Source organism: Balaenoptera musculus, chromosome 16 (assembly GCF_009873245.2).
Source record: "Balaenoptera musculus isolate JJ_BM4_2016_0621 chromosome 16, mBalMus1.pri.v3, whole genome shotgun sequence".
Classification (NCBI taxonomy): Eukaryota; Metazoa; Chordata; class Mammalia; order Artiodactyla; family Balaenopteridae; genus Balaenoptera; species Balaenoptera musculus.
This window is the reverse complement of record NC_045800.1, coordinates 9,786,531-9,806,222: the sequence shown is the minus strand read 5'-3', so window position 1 is coordinate 9,806,222 and position 19,692 is coordinate 9,786,531. Positions and strand designations below refer to the sequence as shown.

Here is a 19,692-nt window from a genome sequence, read left to right as displayed (position 1 = left end):
AACCTTGGACAGGACATTAAGCTTCAATAAATCTTAAAAGATGAAAATGAAAACCTAATTTACATTCTAACATATTTAAACCTATGTCTTCTGAGCCATTAAATCTCCTTTTTTGCTGATGGAAAGAACAGTGATCTAAGAATTAGTCTGGAATCTCACCAGCTCTAGCTACTTGAGTACTTAATTTAGGTCTTAGTTTTCTATCTACAAAATGATTTCAGCCTAATCACTTTTACCAGTGGTATCCTGTGGCATGCCAAGTTCCCAAAACACTCTCTAAAAAATGATTCCATGGCCCAATAAGTTTGGGAAATGCCGCATACTATTGCTGCCTCACCTCCCCTTCATCTTAGAGACGTACAAGGTATACTGACAAATTACAGGCCCTGAGAATTCCTACAGTCAGACAAAAAACCCTAGAAGATGAATAAGTTCTGGGGATCTAAAGCACAGCACTGTGATTACAGAGAACAATACTGTACTATATACTTGAAAGTTGTTAAGAGAGCAGGTCTTGAATGTTATCACCACAAAAGAGAAATGCTAATTATGTGACATGATGGAAGTGCTGGCTAACTCTATGGCGGTAACAATATTGCAAAATGCCTATATCAAATGAATATGCTGTACACCTTAAAGGTACACAACATTACATAACTATATCCCAATATAGTTAGAAAAACAAAAAACCCTTCAATTTCATTTAATCTAGTGCTTTCCAAAGTTTCATAACCAAAGAGATCTGTTTGTTGGTTGGTTTTTAATTTCATGTAACATTTATTAACATTCCACAGAACCAATATTCCACAAAACTCATTCTAAGAAACACTGGCCCCAGCCAACTCTGAATCGTTTTCCCCAGTTTATACTTAATAGAAATGCTCACTGAAAATACTCAGTATGGCTGTTTACAGTGTCAGAAAAATCTCATATAAACTATCAATGAATCAATGGCTCTTTTCCCCCCTTTAAAAGTCATGGTCCCTACCCAATAATATCCCTCAAGGGGATCCTTGTGATATTTAGCACTTTGGATTGGTGAAGGGACTAATGCTCAAGCCCACACCATGGAAGGAACTGTAACAAATGCCTCTTTAAGGATTAACATCGGCCCAGAATCACAAAAGTCCGTAACGCTAACACACAGAGCGAGCTATAAATATTTTGCTCATAGTGTTGAATCCAGTTTGCTAATGCACATCCTAATTAGTGAGCTACTTCAGTGCGTATTCTTTTACTCCTTGCAATGCTCTCCCCAATTTCTAACCGCAATAGAGATTTGGGCTATAATTAAGTCATTCACTAACACCTACCTCATGTGTTCACTATAATAACTGTATATTTTATAAACAGTGGCTCTGTATCTATTAACACAAATAGTATACATGTGAACTTACTAATTATTTACTACCTCCAACTTTGGTGTTCCTGTTTCTAAAATTAAAAGGTTAAGTTTGAAACATGAATCTATAAATCCAGAAAACAATGTCCTAAGTCTATAGCTTGAAGAGCTATCCTCAAAGAGAACGGAATCTAAAAGAATTCTGTTGCTTTTCAACATTACCAGCAGTGAACAAAATCACCATGAACAGAGTTCACGTCAAAATGCAAAGAAAAGGAGTTCTTGGCAAAGTCACCAAAAGGAATACCCACTAAAGAAAGACTCAAGTGCTGGTGACATCATGTGCTGAGAACAGAACTGTTTGCTTCTCTAATGGGAGAATCATTCTACCACGGGACCCTATGACCTAAAGACCTGCTTGTTTACAACATCAAATAAGTTAAGGACAAGCACAAAATATTAAAATATCTCATAAGAAGTGTGGAAATAATTTCAGAAGTGTGTTTAAAAGAAAAAGTACCTTAGGACTTCTTTAAAGTCAACATTGGGACCAGAATTTTATGTAGTAAGAGAAATCCTTAAATCTGTTGCTTTCTTAATCTATAAACTGTGTTCAAAAATGCAACAAAATGGAAGGACTTCCCCGGTAGCGCAGTGGTTAAGATCCTGCCTGCCAATGCAGGGGACACGGGTTCGAGCCCTGGTCTGGGAAGATCCCACATGCCACGGAGCAACTAAGCCCGTGCGCCACAACTACTGAGCCTGTGCTCTAGAGTCCGCAAGCCACAACTACTGAAGCCCACACGCCTAGAGCCGGTGCTCTGCAACAAGAGAAGCCACGGCAAGGAGAAGCCGCAACAAGAGAAGCCACGGCAAGGTCTCTCCGCAACAAGAGAAGCCACGGCAAGGAGAAGCCCATGTACTGCAATGAAGAGTAGCCCCTGCTCACCACAACTAGAGAAAGCCCACAGGCAGCCACGAAAACCCAACGCAGCCAAAAACAAATAAACTTAAAAAAAAAATGCAACAAAATGGAAACACTTTAAAATTACATTTTTCTAAAAATAGTATTTTCTTAGGTATTGAGTATAGGTATTTCCAGATTGGGAAAGATATTTGGAATATACTTATACAGGCAGCCCTCCAAGTTCCGTATCCACAGACTCAACCAACCACGGACGGAAAATATATATTTTTTAATTCCAGAAAGTTCCCAAAAGAGCACATACATATGTGAAAATTCAATAAGCTGTACATCCAAGATTTGCACACCTTAATTTTAAAAAAGGAAATAAAAAGAAAAAAAATTATTGAATTTCTCCTAGGGATTTTTCCTAAAAATCACTGAAACCACAGAATTTTACAGTTAAGAGGAATCCTGGCAGTTATCTAGTCCAACAGCTTTAGTTTACATCTAGATAAACTGAGGTCCAGAAATGTTAATTAGTTTACAGTCAGTTAGCAACAAAACTAGGATTAGAACCTAGAAGCTTTTTCCAATCCACGTTTCCCTTCATTATATCAATGACTAAACACCACCATTAATCAGAATTCACCAAGGAGGCAATAAAGCCCAAAGATACCAAGTCTCAGTGTTATAAAACAACATTAAAATGTGGTGATATATAGGTGTTCAGGTAACAAGGAAACAAAGTAACAAGTCTACAACAAAACATATAAATTTTTACGATAATGAAAATCAGCCAATGCATGGCAAAAAGAAAGGGGAGATTAAAAAAACAAAACATTCATAAGCGACATAGATAAGAAAGGAGATGCGCCATGCCTTGTTTTCCAGCCTCACCAATGTTCCTGCTGTTCTGTGAACACGTCATGCCTGAAATGTACCTCCCAAAGATATGCACAGGTGCATGCTCTCCATCCAGGTGTCTGCCAAGCAGCCCCTCTCCTCAGACGCCTCTCCTGACATCTTCATATAATTATCACCACCACTTCTGTCCCTCACCTCTTCTTCACTTTTCCTGTTAGCGTGTACTATACCGACACTGTACTGCATACTTACTTGTTTATTCATCCTCCTCACTAGCATATAATCTCCCTGAGGTTAAGAACGTTTCTCTCTTGTTCACTACCCAGAGTCTAAAATGATGCCTGGCACATAGTAGGGACTCAACAAATATTTGCTGCTTAAATGCCTAGATGCATTCATTCATTCGTGAGTTGGATTAATCAATTCATAAACGAATAAATGAATATCCATATTCTGCTCTTTCTCCCCATGTGTCTTCATGGCCCCTGGCTACTTTGCAAAAATCGTGTCATTTGGTCAAGGTGAGATGCCACAAACAGAGAGAAGCAGTCACCAGTAACCAAGAGCTGATATCTGTGAAGAAACGGCCTGTGCCCTTCTCATTAGCTCTCCTCAGGACCACCTATGTCCTCAATACACTCCTTTAATTTCCTGCAGGGAAACTTCCGGTATTATTTTTGAGGAGCAACTATTCAAAAGATTATTGAGGAAAAAACTAGGTATCACTTAAATGGCACTAAGATGGTAAAAGAATTCAAATTGACCTTGAAAAACTGGGTGTCTTCCAAAAATCTGCATGACATGAATTAGGGATAAACAGAAAATACCACAAAACTTAGAAATAAAGTCTCTTAGCAGGAGAGCACAGTCAAAACAAAATTTATTTTAAAAGCTCTCTAGTCAAAGTACTAAGAAATTGAATATATTATCAGCAATTTAATTATTATTGAAAATACTTGATTATATTAACACATTAATAATGGTTATAGGTACTGCTTGCATAGTTATCAGACCAACTGATCCCAAGCAAGATCAAATATCTCCACATCATGCCAGGTAACATATATTTCCATTACTCTTTAATATTATTGGGATTTTAACATTTTAAACATGAATGCAAACTTATGAAAAGAAGTTTCTGAAAATAGCGGTTAAGCTAAAATGTGCAGAGGACCGTGTCTTATTCATCTATGCATCCCCAGGACCTACCACAGTGACTGGAACATGCAAGGAATTAAATATTTATATGATTGGTTGAATAGAAGAATCACATTCCTCCACAGCCCAGGAGAAAGAAACATAGGAGCCATTCCAAGAGTAAAACTTTGAGCTATTTCTAGAATGACTGTCGCAGAAAAGCCAACATGTATGTTATTTTACAGACAACATTTACAGACCTACACAAATATATCCCCTATTTTTTTTACATATTTAAATATTCTGGATTTTTAAAATCACATATATAATGTATATATTTACTTTTATAATTAACTACTGACTAGAAGCAAATCAACTGCTTTTTAATCATGCAAGCAGTTAGCTAAACTTATTTGGCGTATCATATGAATTTCCACAGCAAAAACACAAACTTTCCCTGTTTAGGCCAGTCCTCAATAGGTGGCATTGTTCACTTGTCAAGTCATTACCAAGAGGTCATAAAACTTGAGCCTCCTCAGGCTTAATGGAAAAAGCAGACCTAAAATACAAAAACTAAAGACAAACGGCAATGGTGCTCTCAACGAGATGATCCCTAACACACGAGCTCTGCACTCACTACAATGTGCTTAACTCACAGGGGTCAATTTCTCAACACTCTCTCTCAGCTTTTACTTCTTATAGAAGGACCACTGTCAAGAGCTTTGACATATGAATTTTCCTTTGGCTTCACGTCACAAGTTTCAAGGACACTATTTTCTTACTTGCAGTTTTCCATTTGGCAAAAATGAGTTCTCTCTCCATCTGTTTCTTTCTTTTTCTTTTTTTTTAATGTATTTATTTTTATTTATTTTTGGCTGCGTTGGGTCTTTGTTGCTGCGCGTGGGCTTTCTCTAGTTGCAGCGAGCGGGGGCTACTCTTTGTTGCGGCGCGTGGGCTTCTCTTGTTGCAGAGCAGGGGCTCTAGGTGCGCGGGCTTCAGTAGTTGCAGCGTGTGGGCTCAGTAGTTGTGGCTCGTGGGTTCTAGAGTGCAGGCTCAGTAGTTGTGGCGCATGGGCTTGGTTGCTCCACGGCACGAGGGATCTTCCCAGACCAGGGCTCGAACCCGTGTCCCCTGCATTGGCAGGAGGATTCTTAACCACTGCACCACCAGGGAAGCCCTCTAGCTGTTTCTTAAAAATAGTCAACTCAGCTGCCCATTCATTCAATGAATGTTCACTAGGCATCTACTCCATTCCTGGCACTCAGAATTGTATATTCCTTCTGACTCTGACACAGTATTTTATAAGTTGGTTTATGAGCACAAAGTATACCATAGATTATGGCAGTTTAACACAATATAGCTAATTTTTCAAAAGGAGAGATCTAGTCACAGAATAAGCAAGAAGCTCCATCACCAGAGTTAAGGCACAGGAACATCCATAGTTCCTTTGTTTCCAGTTCAAAGTAAAGCAGTTAAGAAATATACATATATAGCTTCACCAAATGACATGTTTTATAGATTTTATGTGGTATAATAGTATTTTAAAGACTAAAATCACATGTTGATGAACCAAACTGAACGGTTTTGAGTATTATTACTTTTTTCCTCTGAAAGAACTAATTCTAATTTAATATTAAAATTTAAAACATATAAGATCTTTTAATTCAAACAGATATAAGAATTAAATGGAAAAACAAACAACAAAGAAAAATATAATTTAATTTGCGAATGTTGGCTGGATGGACCAGAAGTATCCCTTGTTTGCCCTTGACCTTGGTGTCTCTGATGCTTCCTAATGGTGTATCACCCTCCCCATCCTACCATCTCAAGTTTAGTCAGAGGTTATTTAGCCAAGCACCTTTACCTTGACCTAATCCTCACAACAAACCCCATGTGATGCTCCCCCCAAGTTTCCACGTGAGGAACCTGAAGAGCGGAAAGCCGAGGGAGCAGGAAGCTGCTCAAAGCCACACGGGTACTAAGTGGAGACGATGAGAGTGAAGGCAAGAGTGCCCGATCAGAGCCCACAGGGTCACACGTGACACTACTCAGCCTTCCTGTCGTCAGTATTCTTATCCAAAATGTCTAGAATTATAAACACACAGGCGCTGTCTACTAGTACTGGTGTCATCTTCACACTGCTCAAACCAGATCATTTATCACAGGGCTCATCTCTCCTCCTACAGCTGGTTAATCAAGTATCAACGTCCACTTCATGCCACACGTTCCATTTGACACCGAACACCCTGCTTCACTGTCTCATTCCTCAGCTTCCAGAAGACAATATAAATATGTACATATTAACTATAATGGTTACTGTTATACTGTTATACCTTAACTAGAGGTCAATTATCAAACTACTCTAGAATTTCAGACATTCAAATCCCAGAAGAAAGCAATAAAGGTTAAAATGAGGACTCAAAAAGGCATGTCCTAATGCTTATGTCCCCAACGTGCAAAAGAATCCCTCCAACTCCCTTTGCCATTTTCCCCTTGACTATTACTTTACAAACAATAAACTTGGCGATCTAGTTTCCAAGCCAGTAACTAACACAGCCACTCCTCCCTTACACCTGCTCTTCTCTTCCTTCAACACTTAACACTACTGGGTAATCTGCTCATCCAGGGTGCTTACTCTTTAATGATTAACTCTGGTCACTCCCTCCCACCCCAGAATGTGAGCTCCACAAGAGCACGGGATCTTCATCTGATTTATCCACTCATTTGCTAACTGTAGCAAATGCCGCTCGGACACTACCGGGCACATAGTATACGCTCAATAAATATTTTAACAAACACATTAAGAAACCACAAATTAGAAAAGGCGAGAATGCCAAAACTAGACAAACTAACACAGTAAAAACTGACAGCAAAAGAAGAGCAAAAAAAGATGAAAAGAGTAACTTCACAGAAAAAAGCAGTAGTCTGAGGGCATGTGGTCCACAGAAGTACTGTAAGAGCAGAACACTCCTGAGGGAATATGCAAGTCATTATCAAGACAAGTCCTGCTCAGTATTCTGTGTGAGAAGGCAGGGAAGAACACAATACATTTGGACATAAAATTTTAACAATAAAAATGTTTCAATTATTTGGAAAATTTGCTTATGTTGAACATTTCATTCATTGATGTCAGTTATTCTATGTTAACTATTTAGGCCCACTTTTACGTTTTCAAATGGCAACACCATGGTCTAGTGTAAAAAGAACTTAAATTTGGAATCATTGCTCTGCCACTAACCACCCATATTATCTTAGACAAATTAATTCTCTAAGTAAGAGAAGTGAATCTATACCATCTACACAATCACGAAGGTCCTTCCGTCTCTAATGTTGTATGATGCTATGATTTTATGATCTGAGACAAGTTTTGGAAATTATTAACCAAAAGAAACTTTAAGAAAAAATGTCCCTAGCATTAGTTTAACTCTACCCCTTTGCATCTCCCTCAGAATTAACATTATCATGAGGATAAAACTGTGGCCTCTGCTCTAATTTATTTAAGTAAATGATTTTAAAATCTTGGTAATTTAACTACTATTAGTAACAAACGTCATGCAACACACCTTAAGACAGACTACAATACAGAAGTGCCCTTAGGAGCTGCTCATAAAAAGTGGTTTTTTTGATTGAACTGTACAAATATTGCCTAGGCCCTCTACTTTACTCAAGAAAATAGGCTTAAAAAATATTTTAAAAATTTCAAAATGCTCACACCTAGCCGTCATTCAAATTCTGTTAATTATGACAGCTATTTATAAAATAGTATATGCCTATCCTATACATGGTTGTCTGGTTTCTTTGCATAATTGAAGGAAGAGGTCAGCATGATACAGTGAATAATTTTCTAAATATAAGTTGTTATTCAATATTTTCATATACATAGAGTAAGGCTATTAAGAAGGAAAAATGAATCTGAAAGCTTCTCTAGGTTAAGTTCCAGAAAATACTTAAATCTTTAACAAGCAAAGAATCACTTGTAATTATCATATTCAATGCCTCAATGCAAACTAATTCTTATAAATGGCAGAAGAAAAGCATTATCCATACTTCATAGGCTGTAAATACACATCCCACACTGGGATAGGACTGAGCCTGGATGAAGGAACAAACCGTTCCAGATCTACAGCACCACCTGGTGGCTGGAGTGAGACAACAGGCCGGTATTCCACCACCTCCTTTCATTGCTCCACGGGGTCAGAAGGGACCCATGGCAAACTTTTCTTTACCACACTTACTGTCTAATCATTTATGCCTGAATATAAGATAACTTTCCCCAAAATAAATATACCTCAGAAGTAGAGGTCTCCTGACATGTGAGTCTCTCACAGTAAATTCTCTGAACCAGTTTAGAAAACAGTGCTTTCTGGGAAAGCACAGTAGCCTGAAATGACCTCAATCACTGTAATTTTTAAATGTATACAAGATTGCCTGATGGAATAAGCAAAAAAAAAATTAAAGTATGTATAGGTAAAAGGGCATAATTTCAGGGACAACAAACAAAAAATGGCCAGGGGAAATAAGGCTAAGTGCTGACAGTGCTGAAGTTGAGCGACGGGCGTACGGGGTTCACTGCACTATTACCTCCACCCTATGAACGCTTGAAATTTTCAATTTAAAAGTTTTTTTTATAAAATTAAAGTAAAAATATATAACTCAGATTTATTAATCCTAGTGATATGTCTCTCAAATAATATGTGAACTTCTTTCCAAAAAAGTCTTTTAACCTAAAACTACTCTAAAAAACAAAGTTTGTTCATCTTTTTCTTTTAAAGAACACTTTTTTTTTTTTTTTTTTTTTTTTAAATTTTATTTATTTATTTATGGCTGTGTTGGGTCTTCGTTTCTGTGCCAGGGCTTTCTCTAGTTGTGGCAAGCGGGGGCCACTCTTCATCGCGGTGCGCGGGCCTCTCACTATCGCGGCCTCTCTTGTTGCGGAGCACAGGCTCCAGACGCGCAGGCTCAGTAACTGTGGCTCACGGGCCCAGCTGTTCCGCGACATGTGGGATCTTCCCAGACCAGGGCTCGAACCCGCGTCCCCTGCATTGGCAGGCAGACTCTCAACCACTGCGCCACCAGGGAAGCCCTTAAAGAACACTTTTAAAGATTTCTTTAAAAAACAGTAAATGGTAAGTAACATTGTCAATGTTATGATTATCTACAAACAAATAGAGAATAACTGTCTGGTGTTATTCAATTGAGTACTTGTCGCCTAGGATAACATTTCCACTATCTTCATCCATGGATTCAAAGACTGCTGTGTTTTAAACAATCTGAACAGAAACTAAGATGATGGGCTCTGTAATCTATGCCAGAAAAGTGGCTCTAGTGTTGACAAAGACATCTAGCAGGTGATAAACTATTTTCATCTCCCATGATTATGCTTTCTTGTCACTAACTTGTGAATGTGTGGCATAGTAGAAGGGAAAATGAAAACACGGAACGGGGGTGACCATGAAGCCTGAGAACCTCCACTGTTTAATTAGATAGAGAACGGCATGCTCACAAAAGGAAATCCTTTGTAGTACAGACCTATAACAGGGACTTACTAAAAGTAGGCAGGTGTCCACTGCAGATAACAAAGCCACAGAACAAACAGTTCAAGAAGGGCTCTTGTCAACACAATGGAAGAAGAATAAAGTCAGAGGAGTCACAGGCCATGGGAGCTGCTGCCCAGGCCCTCACCCTAGCCACAGGGGTGGTCGGCAATGAAGAGGGGGTACGCAACAATGATGCCACCAGAGGGCCCTCCCTACATGACACTAGATACGTCCAATACACTGCCACACAGTGACTTACGAGCACATCACTCAAGCCAGGTGTACTTTCTATACCCCCTAACTATGTTTCAGGTAAAAGACTTGACCTCACATAAAAAGGAGAGATAGGAATATATATTTCTCTTAAAATTTAGATCAAATTTCCTTTAATTCTAAAACAATGCAACTATGATATGATACGCACACATATACACACAAAATCACATAACATGTTTATCCTGCAATGAGGAGGAAAAGGGGCATGTAAGCCTGCCTCTTTAGTGCAAGCAGACTTCTTATAGACCAGACAGGGTCTAATTTCTCGCTGCTTAAATATTTTATTCAGGCAATAACCTGGATTCAGTTACTAAATTTAACAAGGAAGATTCATATTCTCATTGAGAAAAATGTTATGAGTCATTAAGCATACTCTTAGAAAGATCATTTTTAAGCCTCATAATTTACGTTGTTAATAATATTCCTGGTTATTAGGGATAATAACAGCACGTCATCTTCATCACCCCTTAGAACCCTTTTGCTTACTCCCTTCCACTTCTGTGTTACCATCAGCATCAGTATCTCACCTGTTTCATTAAACTATATAAAGTAAACTACAAAACAAAATTCTTTATACACATTTCAGCCTATGATCACAGAAGTTATCCAAAATAAGACACTTCTTCCTAACATCTTTTCAATACTTTAAAAATCAATCAAGGATACAAAAACAAAAAAAACACAAAAGTTTGATACCACGCTCTTTTGGGGGTGCTGTGGAGAAAGGCACTCTCATACTCTGGAGCACAGAAGAAAGTACTGGCAGTGACTGGAAAAGGACGAGGGGGACTCTGAGGAGCTGGCAGTAGTCAATTTCGTGATCTGAGAGCCACTTAACAAGGGTGAGTTCAATTTAGGAAAATTCACCTATCTGAACACCTATGTGTGCTTTCCTGCATGAAACTATACTTCAATAAGAGGGTTTTTTTAGAAAGTACATACCACCTACACCTAAGAACATGTAGGCTGAATCTGATCACTAGAAACAAATACTGAATAAAGGACATTCTAAAAACAACTGGCCTACACTCTTTTAAAATATCAGTCATGAGGAAGAAAAAAATTTAAAAAGACTCAGGAAACATAACAGCCATATTATAAACATAGCATAAATATAATACTTCATTCAATGCATGAACCTTGACTGGATTTAGTATTTTTTTAAAAAAAGCTTTCTAGGTATTTTGGGTATAATTGGGAACATCTGAATATGGATTATGATGCTATAAAATTTCTGTTAATTTTTTAGGAATGATAAACATTGTGGTTACATGAAAATATACTTATTTTAGGAGATGCATGCTTAGTACTTACAGGTGAAGTGTTATAATACCCACAACTTACTTTCAAATGGTTCCAGTAAAGAAAAGATGACAAAGCAAATTTCACAAAAGTTATTAACAACCAGTGAACCTTTGTGACCAGTATGTGGGTGTTCACTGTATTCTTTCAACTTTGCTGTTCATAAATTTCAAAAGTTTCAAAATAAAAAGTTGAAAAAATAAGTCAATATCACAAAAAATAGTTGAAAGATAGAAGCTGTTATACAATTTTAAAAATATAAACTAATATACAGCTAAATATAATCTACGAACCTAGATTGGATACTGACTTTTTTTTAATGGGAAATTCTTTTAAATGGGACAGATATTAGATGATATTTACAAATCATTAGTTTTCTTACATGTGATAATGTCATTGCATTTTGAAGAAGCACATCTTATTTTTTCAGAGACGTATGCTAAAGACTTTAGGAGTAAAATGTCATGATGCATAATCTAAGTTAAAATGATTCAACACACAAAAAAAGGTAAAGCAAACACAGAAAACTAACCACTGTTGAATCTAGGTGATGGGTACCAGGTGGTCAGTATACTATTCTCTCAATTTTCCTTTATGTTTGAAAGTCCTTAATAAAATTTGGAAAACAATTTAGTCAATGCCTCAGAACTGTGATGAGACTACTGGAGCTGTGGTTACAGCCTGTTCTTCAAATAGTTTAGAAGAGCTGAGATCAACTGGCACTTAATAAACATTATTAGATAACGCTGTTTTCTAAAATATAACATCAATAAAATTTCAGCTAAAAATCGCATGTTTACATCATATGGAATTACTGATATTTTGAAAAACAAAGATTATTAAATGCTGGCTTTATATTGTATTATACAAAAGATAGGTGACAAATTACTCCTGTTTTATTTTATCTAGATAGTATTATTTTCTGAAAATCTGGTATCTACCTGAATGATTGAAAACAGTAATAGAAACAAACATATAGAATAATTTACTAAGTCCTATACCATCTCATCATCTGCAATTATGTGCTGTTTTTCTAAAGATGTTACTAAAAAGAACTGACTTGCTATTCTGCATATCAAAGCAATCTATATTTATTTATATTATCATCAAATCTCTCAAAGAATAACCTACTTTTGGGGGTGTTTAAACGATTTTATTTTACGGTCACCAACAGAGTAAAAATGGATTTTATGCATTGATATGGTTACTTAAAGTTCCCAAGTTAGTATGTTGACTGCTTTTTACTTCAAATGGTTTACAACAACAAAAGCAAAAATGGATTTTCTTGAACATAATTAAATTAGTTTGGCCCATTATACTGACAAAACCACAACACAGTGAACTGCTGCACGGAGCCCATAAAGCAGGTCGGGACATCATTTGAACTTTTCAAAGGAGAACTTTTTTGGCTTCTCTTTCTGCCTCTGAGCACAGGAACACTGGCTGGTTCTCAGGTAGAAACTGTAGCCAGGTACAAGGGAAACTACTATTTGTACTCCATGACAAGAATGAGGTCCCTTCAGTATAAAACGCCTCACTTCGAGCCTGAGAAGCAAAGCTGCATGTCCAAATCAGTTCATCTAGGCAGCCAGCCCCACAGACAGAGTACTTACTCTCTACCTGTGAGCAAGAGTCTGCCAAGTGAAGAAAGAATTTCTAGGATGAAAACATGGCAGGTGAAGGGCTCATCTACAGCAGTGACCATCTCCGTACACCGAACTATCACTAGGGCAGCTCACAGGTCTTAAAATTCCCTGTTAATGAGTCCAAAACTTAATCATCTAGCTAGAAAAGACCAGAACTAGGACCTAGCTCCTAACCAGTGCCCTGCTCATAAAGCAGAGGTGTCACCCAAAGAGAAATGAGCCACCGTCCCTGCCCGCAGCTCCAGAGCAGTGGCGCAAAGGGGCTCAAGAGGGCAGGCCGCGGAACAGAGAGTTGCTCGGCAAGCTGGACTACGTCTGGAACAGAGGGAGGTTCAAGCCGAGGGGAAATCTTGAAAACGATGGAGATTTTGGTGGAAGCATTTAAGACGAGGCTAGTAGTTCCATGAGGGCAACAAGCTAAACCGTAGGCCAGCTGGTTTACCAGAGAGAAACAGGAAAAGAGACAGTGAAGAAGAGCCCTCCTGGGGTCAGAACAAACCTCAAAGATTGGCCTCAAAAACTGCTGCTGCAAAGGGGACTAAATGTAATAAATCAAACTATGGAGCAATTTATGCCCTGGGGCACTGCTGAAAACAATACAGCAAACAGTCAGCAATTAGTGGAGCCTAAGAGCTGGATGTGAAACCAGCAGAGATAAAACACCTTAACAGAGGCATCAGGGAAAGAGACAAGAGAACACTAGTAAGACCACTGTCATCCCAGGGTGAGGGTGCAACATCCAAGGCTGAGGCCCCAGGGCGTGACATCAGAGGCTTCTCAAATACACGTGTGTATTCTTCCTTCTCTTCACTGATTTTAAAAGCAATTGTACAAAACAATATGTGTATAATTGTACTGTTGGTACTATAACATATAGAAAAGTAAGATATTTGACAATAGCATCATAAGGAAGGTGGATGGGAACAAAGCTGAACTACAGTAAGAAAATTATATTAGATAGTAACTCAAATCCACAGGAACAAATGAACAGAACCAGAAATGGAAAATCAGGTTAATTTTAACAAATTATAAACAAACACTTGTTCCTATTCCTCTTCTCAGCTTTATAAAAGCTGTAAAATCATATAAGGCAATAATTATAACGTATATTGAGTTTATAATATATATGTTATAAATAGCACAAAAAGGGGGAGGAGGGACTAGAGCGCAGCAGGAGTAACATTTTTATACCTCAAGGGAATCAAGTTAGTATAGATGGGTAGTCACTCCTGTGAGTCAAGATGTATATGGTTAAGCCCTAGAGCAGCTACCAAGAGAACACCTCAAAAATATATAGTGAAAAAATCATTAAAGGAATTGAAATGTTACCCTAGAAAATACTCATTTAATGCAAAAGGAAGTAGTAAAGAAATAAAAGAACAAAGACATGAAACATAGAAAAAAAGTGAAATGAAGATATAAATCCAACTCTATCAATAACAACATTAAATTTGGATGGATTAAACACTTCAACTAAGTGGGAGAGACTGTTCTCCCTCCGAATTAAAAAAAAAAAAAAGACCCAAATATATGGTGTCTAAAAAAGACACACTTGAAACTCAAAGACACAAACAGATTGAAGATAAAAGAATGGTATAGAAGTAGCATGCAAACAGGAACCAGAAGAAGACAGTAATGGCTATACCAATATCAGACAAAACAGATTGTAAAATAAAAAATCCTGCTAGAGATATAGATAATCTACAGAATGAAAAAAATATTTCTAATCACATATGTGATAAGGGACTTGTATCTAGTCCTTTAAAAAATGGGCAAAAAATTATAAATGGGCAAAAAATGGGCAAAAAACATTTCTTCAAAGAAAATATACAAATTGCCAAAAAACACATGAAAAGATGTTCAACATCATTAGCCATCAGGGAACTGCAAATCAAAACCTCAATGAGGGAACTCTCTGGCGGTCCAGGGGTTAGGCGCTCTCACTGCTGTGGCCCGGGTTCAATCCCTGGTTGGGGAACTAAGATCCCACAAGCCTCGCAGAGCAGACCAAAAAAAATCTCAATGAGATAACCACTTCACACCAACTAGGATGGCTAAAATTAAAAATAAAAAATAAAGGAATAAACAAGTGTTGCTGAGCATGTGGAGAAAGTAGAACCCTTGCATACTTCTGGTGGGAATTTTAAAAGGTGTCGCACTTTGAAAAACAGTCTGGCACTTCCTCAAAAGGTAAACAAAGAGTTACCCTATGACCTAGCAATTCCACTCCTAGGTATACACCCAAGAGAAATGAAAACATATGTCCACATAAATACCTGTCCACGAATGTCCATAGTAAAACTTTCTATAAAAGCCCCAAAATGAAAACAACCCAAAAGTCCATCATTGGATGAAAAGAGAAACAAAATTTGGTATAGCCATACAATGAAATATTAACTGAGCCATAAAATGGACTGAAGTACTGACACATGCTACAACATGGATGAACCTTGAAAACATTATGCTAAGAGAAAGAAGCCAGTCAACAAGAGACCAGCATTGCACAATTCCATTTATATGAACTGTACAATACTGATTGTAGATTAAGGAAATCCAGAGACAGAAAGTGGAATATGGTTGCCTGGAGCTGGGGTGTCTGGGGAATAAACGAGGAGTGACCACTGTGGGAATGGGACTTCTTCTGGGGATGATGAAAATACTCTGGCGCTAGTGAGGATGGTTGCACGACTCTGTGAATATACTAAAAACCCCTGAATCATATACTTTAAATGGCTGACTTATAATGGTATGTGAATTACACCTCAATGAGGCTATTATAAAGAAAAAAGCACAGTACAGAGTCTTGACTTACAAAATGTTATTTCATGTTATTTCTTAGAAACTACATTCAGTGAGATGACAAATTCGCCCATGTGAAAAGCAACATCGTTTCAAATGTCTCTGAAAACTCCATATGAATTCAGTTAGATGTCAGGTAAATAAAATGCTATGAATGAAGTAAAAGAATTTATCAAAGCCAAATATACGCACTTGTATGAAATCAAAGTACTAAACACAGCAAATTCATACTGGTGGGAAAGTTTACGATAGTTTATACAAACTTTCCCACCAGTATGAATTTGCTGTAAGCATGTGATCCTATAAAATGAATCATTAAAGCAAAACTATTTGGCTACAATAAAGAAATCCATTATGTATTTCTATTTAAACACGAGGTCAAATCATGTACGCAGAGTTCAGTACTACCGATGGTAGTGAATGTAAATTTAAGCCTTTTTAAAAAAGCCTCAATCATACCTTATGCCTAAATACAGAACACTGCCCTAGAGCCTGCCCAGATGTTAAGTGGCACTCATCTTTTCAGACTTGGCTCCGATGTCACTTCCTTCAGAAGAACCTCCCTCACCTCCAGTCCCACACTAAGGTGCCTTTCCTTACTAATCCAACAGCACTGGAACTGCTTACCCATCTGTCTCCCCAGTTAAGACTAAGAACTTTCGCACTGAACTAAGTCTGCAGGAATGGACTCCACAGAGGCCTGAAGTCCAAAGGGGGGTGAGGGGGTTTCCGGGAACACATCAAACATGTCAGGGTGTTTTGGCCCAACCATCCGTACCTGGTAAGCAGGCAGGCATAAGGCCAGAATCTCAAGGGTAGTAGGAAAGAATAACGCTCAGAAAGGAATGAAGACCTCCTGGGAATATCAAAGGGAACTTCTTGCACCTTTCAGAATCCTTATCTGTAAATGCTACCACCCACAGCTATAGGTCTCAACGGGGAACTTACGGAAGCACTTCTCAAACCAGAATGTGCACATGAATCATCTGGAGACCTAGTTCAAAACGCAGATTATGATTCCGCAGGTCTGAGGGGAGACGTGAGAGTCTGCATGCCTGGTGACGCTGATGCTGTTGGTCTGCAGACCACACTTTACCGAGAAAGGCTCTGCGAGACCCAGAAGTCAGCATTCTCTCAGGGAACACGCAGCATTAACTCCTGCCTTATTACTCATCTCTTTTAAGCTAACACATCCTATGTCATTAAAAAAAAACAAAAAATCAAAACTTCGATCCTTCTGCATCTGTTGGCATCTTTCTTCCAAAACATCACTGTCCAACTGTGGAAAGTATGCAATCTCTTATGCATCTAAATATCTCCAGCTGGAAAATACAGGCCCTCAATAAATGCATGTTAATTGATGCTCTATGTAACCTCAACACATGCAGTTTTTTCCCACATGCTTCTTGTTAAGATATATTTGTTTACTGGTCCGTCTTTCCCGTTTGATCATCAATTCCTTGAAGACAGAGACCCCTCCCTGTGTGCTGTGGCACAGTCTGGCACATAAAGAGCACTCAGTGACGTCTGCTGTCTTAGCCCAGTGACTGACGTGTGAACACGATACACTCAGGTTCCTGGAGAGAACACTGAGCAAAAACATATCCTTTTTTCTGAGGGATTTAAAATGATCACATGTATAACTTGTTTTCACAGAAGTTCAGTAACACACAATGCAAGGATCATCAACTCTACTTAACAGATAAGAAAATGGAATAAGAAGGTTATATATTGATATTATGCTTCTTCATAGACAACCTCATCAACATAGGAAAAAAACATTTAGCAAAAGGTACCTCGGTCTTCCCACATTCATCAGGCGGGTCCTGGTGTATGGCCATTTGATACTTGACATATAAAGCAAATGACTGGCTGAAGGACGACTTGAACTCGGGGTCCTCAAAGGAGACAGGTACTAGCCTCACCTTCAGAGCAAGGAAGATACAAGCAAACGCTACTGAAACACCTCTACCTGATGATATGCTTCTGAAGGTGAGGCTAGAGTAAGATCTCCGCAAATCCACTTCCAAAGCTCAGCGCTGGAATTTTTATAAAACGAATAAACCTTGGAACAGGTTGACGAGCACGGAGCCTGAAGCACGAACTGTGCACCAATATTCATGAAAAACTTAAACTCACAAGGGCCGGGACAATTTCTTTTTGTTGTTTTTTCTCTATCTACCTGTTGTGGTTCTCTGCATACAGCAGAGTCAATATCGCTGCTCATGTTAATTGCCACTACCTGTGTCACCTCTACTTATATTAAGGGCTTTAAACTTTTTCCCCTTCCAGATTTTTCTTGTGTACTTTGATTTGTAAAATTATATGATGACTTCAATTAAAACATTCTACTATCTTACTTTTCTAGTCCCACTCAGTTGTGTATGGGTAGTACATCAACGATGAGCAATTTAGTTGTTATGAACTTTTTCTACACATGACTTTTAAATGGAGATAAAGCATATTAACTGTGTTGTGCAAAGTATGCCTACCATAAATATAGTGGGGTTTTTTTTACTTTTTTCTCATAAATATTTTAACTTAGAGATCACCTTTTCACTAACTCTTAAATAAATGCATCTAAACATAGTGACTTTAAATAGAGATACTTCATTTTACTTTCCATTCTGAAATTATACATGAAAGGCTCTTAACATGGCATGAGGTAAAATCTGCACTTTCAGAATGTCCAATATTCCATGGTCCTATCTCTTTGCAGATACACTGCAAATTGAATATAAATTAAATGTACCACAAATAAACCAAGAATTCACACAGTGATATCAAATAGAGGGGAAAGTTGCGTTTGTACAGAAAAATTACACTTGGCCTGCTGACCTGGCTCACAGTTGGTTTATCAGGTGGGTCCTTGTGAACAACCATCTGGTAGCGTTTATAGACCTGGTAAGACTCCTGAAATGTGGCTTTGAACTGAGAACTTGGTGGAGATGATCTCACCACCCTCACCTTCAGAAGGAGTTAAAAAACAATGTTCATTAATTCATTTATTTATTCCATAGAATATGCATTAAGTTATTCCCACCCAAAAAAGCCCCAAAGTTCCAATACAAATATTAAAGCATGAACATATAACGGTAATATTTTAACATTAAAAATCAACCGGTTAGTAAATAAAGAAAAAAAGTTATTTCTCCAAATTCCAGACTCATTAAGAAGGCAGAGGATCCTGTCCAAATTCTAAGACTAAGCTCTTAGACTGACTGAATTATGTAAGACTGCCTCTATTGTAAAACAGTAGAATACTTCTGGCACTCAAGACACAGACACAAATAAATACTCTTTAATATTAGCTGTATACAACTCACCTTCAGTAAAACAATCCAAAAGACTGAAAATGTGAATATATTTTTTGGACACTCTTTCATGCATCATTAACTCTAAACTTACAACTTTTTTCTATAAATGTAAAAGACAACCCTCAAAAAGTGTTCCTATTTCATGGCATAGTTTAAAATGAAGACTCTAAGGTCAGATTCCCTTTACTCAAATCTTAAAGTCACCATTTTAGTCAAGTAAATAAATTAACCTCTCTGTGCCTTAGTTTCCTCATATCTAAAATGAGGATGCATTAAAAGCAGTAATTGTACATAGTAATGGCTAACATTTATTTTAACGTTATTTACTAACCAGTTAAAATATGTTAGCAAAACAGAAGAGTAAAACACGAAATCAAATGTAATACAATAGAAAGGCGTAATTGGAAACTTCTTTTTTCCAATTGGAAACTTCTTGTGCCACGAGAAGTAGTTGCTCTCATGAAAGAGTGACACCCAGGGGATAACAAAAATCTATCCATCCTGGATATCATTACACTAAAAAAGTAAAAGGCGCCTACTGAAGACCTGTTATATTAGGTGTGCC

The 19,692-nt window shown here is 37.8% G+C and overlaps 1 protein-coding gene across 8 annotated transcripts in view; it reads right to left on the bottom strand.

The window, feature by feature from the left end:
• ATE1 (arginyltransferase 1) overlaps nt 1-19,692 on the bottom strand; it is a 159,785-nt gene that overhangs the window by 120,682 nt on the left and 19,411 nt on the right. For 7 of the 8 annotated variants that reach the window (XM_036828492.1, XM_036828494.1, XM_036828496.1 and 4 more), the window contains exon 7: nt 17,607-17,735. In XM_036828492.1, the coding sequence (XP_036684387.1) occupies nt 17,607-17,735 (129 nt within the window). Of the gene's footprint in view, nt 1-17,606; nt 17,736-18,648; nt 18,778-19,692 lie in introns of all 8 variants that reach the window. The other variant, XM_036828490.1, reaches the window with a different exon arrangement.